At 43.2% G+C, this 6,551-nt stretch overlaps 1 protein-coding gene across 2 annotated transcripts in view; it reads left to right on the top strand.

Moving 5' to 3' along the window:
- The window catches only part of LOC118405851 (SET domain-containing protein 4-like), a 12,430-nt gene extending 8,123 nt beyond the window's left edge, over nucleotides 1–4,307 (top strand). For both annotated transcript variants that reach the window (XM_035805657.1, XM_035805658.1), the window contains exons 9-12: nucleotides 2,257–2,344; nucleotides 2,801–2,881; nucleotides 3,005–3,128; nucleotides 3,597–4,307. In XM_035805657.1, coding sequence (XP_035661550.1) covers nucleotides 2,257–2,344; nucleotides 2,801–2,881; nucleotides 3,005–3,128; nucleotides 3,597–3,764 — 461 coding nt within the window. In that variant the 3' untranslated portion in view covers nucleotides 3,765–4,307. The remainder of the gene's footprint in view (nucleotides 1–2,256; nucleotides 2,345–2,800; nucleotides 2,882–3,004; nucleotides 3,129–3,596) is intronic.
- The last annotated feature ends 2,244 nt before the right edge of the window (nucleotides 4,308–6,551 follow it).

The raw sequence follows: 6,551 nt of genomic DNA, 5'->3' as shown, positions 1-6,551 counted from the left end.
GCAAAACAAACAAAATGAGACCCATAAACAAAAAACCGAGAAGACTTACAAAATCAAAAGACCTCACGCAAATCTAACAAAGCAAAAAGAGCTGAACAAGAATCTTCACAAGAAAAAACGCACGACCAGAGGAAAAACTGTAATAGAGTGAGAAAAACATTGGCTACAAAATATGTTAGAGAACATAGCATAGACTATACCAGTGAACAATACAAATCAGACTTTCCTGCATTTCATTGCTATATAAAACAGCAGCCAAAGTACTACTGTAGCATATGTAGACAATTGTTATTTCATGACCAAGTGCGAAACTGCAACAATGCTGTCATAGACAAAATAGTCAATGATATTTCTGGTCAACATCATCTCTGTTCAAAGTGTTTGATTTGTCTTGAAAAAGACAAACCCATACCCAATGCTTGGACTAACAATATGGATCCAGGTGACATTCCATCATGCCTGAAACAACTCAGTAGAATGGAAACAAGACTTGTCAGTTTGAAATACACCTTCATCAAGTTAATTGTATTACCAGGTGGACAATTTGGTGAACAAGGTCAAGCCATAAGTTTCCCTACCAACATTGAAACTACTTGCCAACTGTTACCACATACCCAAGATACAGCTGGGCTAGTAATAGTACACCCTTGTCAGACAAATGAAAGTAAAACACAAAGAACAGACCCACAACACATTGTACGATTTTCCAAAATGCATGAAGCTCTTACATGGCTGGTAACGCATAATCATCTATATTCACATGTGAACATAGCTACCTTTGAAAACTGGGTAAAAAAGTCAAGTGAATTCAATCCAATGATCACAGACGCCAATGAACCAGACTTCTCAAGTGCACCTTCTACTGTCCAAGAACTCTCAGCTTTTCCCTGTAACTACATTAATCCAAATGTCCAGTTACAATCTCTGTTGCAGAATGTAACAGACAATGTCCCAGTGATATCACTACCACGTGAAACATCACCACCACAAAGCATATTTAAAGAGACTGATCTTGAGGAACACTGTTTTCCACAGTTATACCCATATGGTAAAAATGGCTTCAAACAGACGCGTGATGTACAACTAACAGACTTACAGTACTTCCAATCACGTTTGCTCAATATCAATGATTGCTGGAGAAAAAACATCCCATGGCTCTTCTTTGCCTTGAACTCGTATGAAATCAAGAAATTGTACAGTCAGATATCCATTGTATGTAGAATGCAAAAGCAGAGTAATGTTAGATCACAATCCATAGCACAGCCACTAACAGCAGGCGATCTGCATCATGAAATTGATCAACATGTTGAAAGCACATCATACACTTTTATGAAGAATATACGTGGAACAGCAGCTTACTTCAAGGACCAACTGCTAAACTTGCTAGCAAAAATAAACACTATTGGACCACCAACATGGTTTGTCACTGTGTCTGCTAATGATTTAAACTGGCCAGAATTGTTCATGACCCTGAATCCTGACCTGACCTATGAAGAAGCTAAAGCATTACCACAACAAGACAAATGGAACCTAATGAGATCAGACCCTGTCATGTGTGCGATACACTTTAATAGACGCACTGATGCACTTCTACGCTTCATACTGAAGAGTCCACAACATCCCATTGGTAGAATCAAAGATCACTGGATTCGTGTGGAATTCCAATTAAGAGGTTCTCCACAGTGAAATTTCTGTCACGAAGAAAGAACGACAATGCACATCCGGGACCTCTTCCCGCCTTTGGCTGTGGTCTCGCACCGGAGTTTCTTTTACGATTTTTATATCCGGCACACAGCGCACACAAGGGATACAATTCCGCCCACAAAAGTACGCCGGAAAATCCAATTATACCAGTGAACAAAGGTTTCCAGCCAACTTCCCATAGATTTTAGATATAAACTTCTAGTTTAATAATGATGCACATTTTACTGGAACACAACATGAAATTTTGAGGTAGTCCTTCCAAATGCGCCCCGGCCAGCTTTTTTTAAAAGCTTTCTTGTTTGCATATAATCCAGGCATCTTGTCTGCGGTTTTGATTTTTTAAAATAATTTTCCTCATTACTAAAAAAAACTCTTCGTATAATTTCTCTTACTCATCTGCAGTCCATCTGCCTTCCCTCCCCTCTCCCATTCCGTAGAACAACAGACATCAGATCTGGCGATCGTCAAGTAGAAAGTCTTGCTCTGCCAAGACGGCTATACGAAACTTACGACAATCGTGTAACAGAAACATTTTTTATTTCTTTTCTGTAGTTCAGGACGTTCTGGAGTATCTACAGCCTGAGAACAACGAGCTGTTGGAGAGGAAGATCATGTTTTTGGCGCGAAACAACCTCATCAGGTGAGTGACAGAACCATCGGACGTTCTTTTTTGGTGGTGGGTGCATGTTCTGTGCATAACGGCCCTACCGCAAGTACGCTGTATATGGCATTTCCAAGATTTTGTTAGATTTGATTTATTATATCAGGGGTACCAAAGCAAATGCCCTATGAGATCCGGACGATTCGTGGGAATCACATAAGATTCGTACGTTTTCACATAGTGATTCGTGTGATGTTCATAACGTTCGCGCGTTTTCCGCATAGTGTTTCGTGCATATCACATAATGTTCGTATGAATCTCATAGGGCTCGTGCAAATGCTTAGGCACCCCTGTATATGGAGAATGGAGAAAAGTAAACAACAATTGAGCTACTTTGAGAAGATTTTTTTAAAGGAAATGAATTGGATATATGTTTACGTCAGTTGCTACCCGCCCCTGGGCGATAAATGTCTCATCCCTGCGTTTCTCTTCCAGCGACCTGACCTGTGGTGTTACTGGTGTGTCCCCACAACTGCTGATAGTGCTGATGGTGTTTCTGTGCAAGCAAGATGACGAGTGAGTGTCAATGATTTTTTTAACCTCCTTGGACCAACATTGCCGTATTCAATAGCGACTTTCTAATAGCGCTCTCATGCGATTTAGTTCCAAACTGCAACATAACATCCCCGGTTCTTTCAGAGACATGTGGGAGGACCTAAGAACGGGCCATTTTGAAGAGGACGGACCTTTGGATGTGCGTGCGCGGAAAGTAGCCGGTCGGCTGCTGTCTCTACGGCTTCGGACATATGCCACTTCCATAGAGGTTAAGTTCCTTCAAAAACGTTTTATAAACACTAACGTTACCTTTTGTATAAGAATAACAACCACAGGTTTTCCAAGTCATCTTCTTCAGGATAAAATTAAAAATGACTGGTTCTCTTTGCACTGCAGCTAGGTGTCATTCATAGTCATTATTGCCAAAAATAAGTGACAGACTGTTATCGGAACGTCGGCTTTTGATAACCATGTGATTGTGAATAATGATATGTACACTTACTCTTGTCTCTGATATGGTATAATGTAGTATTTGTAATGTTTGTGAGGCCGGCTTTCCATTTAAAAGTTCCTCTCACAAATGTTATTTATTTGTAAGACTAAAATTGTTGTCTTGGTTTTTATGTAGTTCGTTGTTTTCACATTATCTTATGTTTGTCGTTGTCAATGTGCTTCTTAACATTTTCTTGAAAACAACAAAAAGAATTTACCAAGAGAAATTGCTCTGTTCCCACAGGAAGACGAAGAGAGGTTAAAGGAAGTGACGTCACCCTGCGGACGCCTCGCGGTGTATTGTGGGATGGAGAGGAAGAGGCTGTTGGAAAATGGCTTGAAAATGCTGCAGCACAGCTCCAAGGTCGCCATTGCCAAGGGCGTCCTCAGGAAACTGTTCTCCGGGCGATAGGCCATTAATGTTATAGACAATCTTCTTCTTCTTCTTCTTTTGTGTCATCACTACACTTTCCTGCTTCAATAAATAGAGGGCTTCAGTTGAGGGTCAGATCTTCCAGATCTTCTTTGGTGCATGGTTTGGACAGGAGGCCGGGGGAGACAAGAAGGTGTTTCATAGTCTGCTCCTGTCCGCAATCACAGGCAGTCTGTCCATCTGGGCTGAGACCCCACTTTGCCATGAGGGTCTTGCATATTCTGCCTGTTCTGAGGCAGTTGAGACATGACCAGGTTACAGACAATGAACCTATGAGACAACGGGTGTCGGACGCTTAGGCCCTTTACCAACTCGGCCCTAGCAAATCGTTCTGGTCAACTCGGCCCTGCACCCTGGTCAACTCGGCCCTGCACCTTGGTCAACTCGGCCCTGCACCCTGGTCAACTCGGCCCTGCACCCTGGTCAACTCGGCCCTGCACCCTGGTCAACTCGGCTCTGCACCCTGGTCAACTCGGCCCTGCACCCTGGTCAACTCGGCTCTGCACCCTGGTCAACTCGGCCCTGCACCCTGGTCAACTCGGCTCTGCACCCTGGTCAACTCGGCCCTGCACCTTAGTCAACTCGGCCCTGCACCCTGGTCAACTCGGCCCTGCACCCTGGTCAACTCGGCCCAACATAAAACACTCTAGTCACCGAAAAGCCTGAGCCAGTGGTTACCACAGAGGATGGTACCCAGGATAGCTATTGGCACACGTTAATTCCAACTCAATGTACCTATGAGGCAGCCACAGGCGACTGTTGGGTTCGGGCTAGTTTGCATGCACATGTTTGCACACCTGCGGCTACCTATGAGGCTGATATGAGCCAATAGTATGCTGTTTTTGCGCCAACAATAGTTACTCAAGCAACTGGATATGGTTTTGAAACGGTCAGACGTTTCGGATAGAATCCACTATACTTCGTCAGTGACAGTGAAGAGATTTGGAAGAAACAGGTCTTTTATACTCTAACTATGAATGAAGACAATTTCAGATGTCCCATTGGTTAGGTTGTAAGACAATTCAGACTGAAGACAATTTGGATTCCAAAGAAAACAAAGCTAAGCCAAAGTCAAGCTGAAGACATTTGGATTTCAAAGGATAGCAGGAAGTTCAAATTGTCTTCAGCTTGACTTTGGCTTAGCCTTGAAGGACGATAGGCAGTACTTAAACACCACTGTTACATTTTCTTTGGAAACCTACATCGACGTATGCTGTTTTGGGCTTCTATGATTTATCATGAACCTTTCACAATGAAAGATTTTAGACAGCATCAAGTTTAGAGCTGTGTTCTACATTTTATCAATAAAGATTTTACTAAATGTTAGTCGACAACTTTATTTTTTGCATCAGAAGTTATGTGAGTTTTGTGCTTTAAGTAGATTCAGTAGTATGTCTGAAGACCTCATGAGTAATGTTACAGGCGCAAAGCAAACCGTCTACTTACATGATATGGTCAAACACGACAGCACACGAGCGCACCTAGCGGTAAAGTATAGAATAACAACCTGCAGTTTCGCGGCTGCATCTTTCCATGTAGCCTGATTAAATCTCACTTATAGCAGCCCGCCCAACATCCGCCGGCCTCGGGGAGTGTCCAGTTACAACCCTGGACAGCAGAGTTTGTGTTGTAGTGACTACTCTCCATGTCCTCATGAGAAAATCACAACTGGCGAAAGGCTTCCTTTGTTTTGTACGATAATATTTCATTTACAATATAATAGAATCAACACAGCTTAAGTTGAAGGCATACGCCCTCAAGTGATATGGTTATTTGTGGGTTTCATTGTCTCAAGAAAAGAAGTTGAACCCAACAAGTTACAGTTTACCGTAGCTTTTAGACTAGAGTAGACACATTGTATACTGTTCTACACTGTTTCTTCTTTCATGTAATTAGCCCGCGGACATGAATTTGCAATAGACTATCATTTGTGACAGAGATGGGAAGAGGCGAACATATGACCAATTTCATGATAAATTCAGCTCCCAAGCACCTGCCTATTTTATCACTCCGTACGCGCGACCCACTCCCACTTCCCTGTCGTTCCGCCCCATAAATATATCCACGCCTTTTAATGTGCGGCACCAAGCAGGCGGAACTAAAACGACATGGTTTGTAAAATCAGAACTCCCTCCCTCCACCTGTCTCTGCCACTTACGACAGAGTCTGAGGATAGGGGGTAGGCCGAGGAATTGTTGTCGGGTTACCCGTGCTGAAATGCCAGTTTATTTGAGTGTGGCACCACTGTGTACTTTATTTCCTCTTTATTGCAATAAAAAAACACAATTCCGAGGCCCATGGTCTGAGCCGGACTATTCTCTACCAGCCTCCGGCCTCCATTCGAATGACGTGGTAGGAACAAGACGTTCCTCCCAAGTAGATGTTTGGATGGGACATGGAACACGCAACTGCTGCGATAGTCATATGGTCGATCGGATATGTTGTGAGGGATCGCAATTGTCATTTCGGATGGTGACATGTATGTGATGGCACCCAATATCAGCTAAGCTGCCTGGGTTTGCCATGTCTTGCATTGTCTGCAATCTCAATGAGTCCAAATCTGAAGGAACTACCCCCATAGACCTAATATGGCCGTGATCCACTCCATATGCGTCTTCAACTGTGCTTCACAATTATCCGACCACTCCTTTTGGCTAGCCTGATTAAATCTCGCTTATAGCAGCCCGCCCAACATCCAACGGTCTCTGCTGCCTGGGAGGGGCTAGTTACATCCCGGACAACAGAGTTTGTGTGCAGAGACTACGT

This window comes from Branchiostoma floridae, chromosome 18 (genome assembly GCF_000003815.2).
Source record: "Branchiostoma floridae strain S238N-H82 chromosome 18, Bfl_VNyyK, whole genome shotgun sequence".
In the NCBI taxonomy this organism is placed as follows: Eukaryota; Metazoa; Chordata; class Leptocardii; order Amphioxiformes; family Branchiostomatidae; genus Branchiostoma; species Branchiostoma floridae.
Note: the sequence above shows the minus strand (reverse complement) of the source record. Positions and strands in the feature narration are given on the sequence as shown.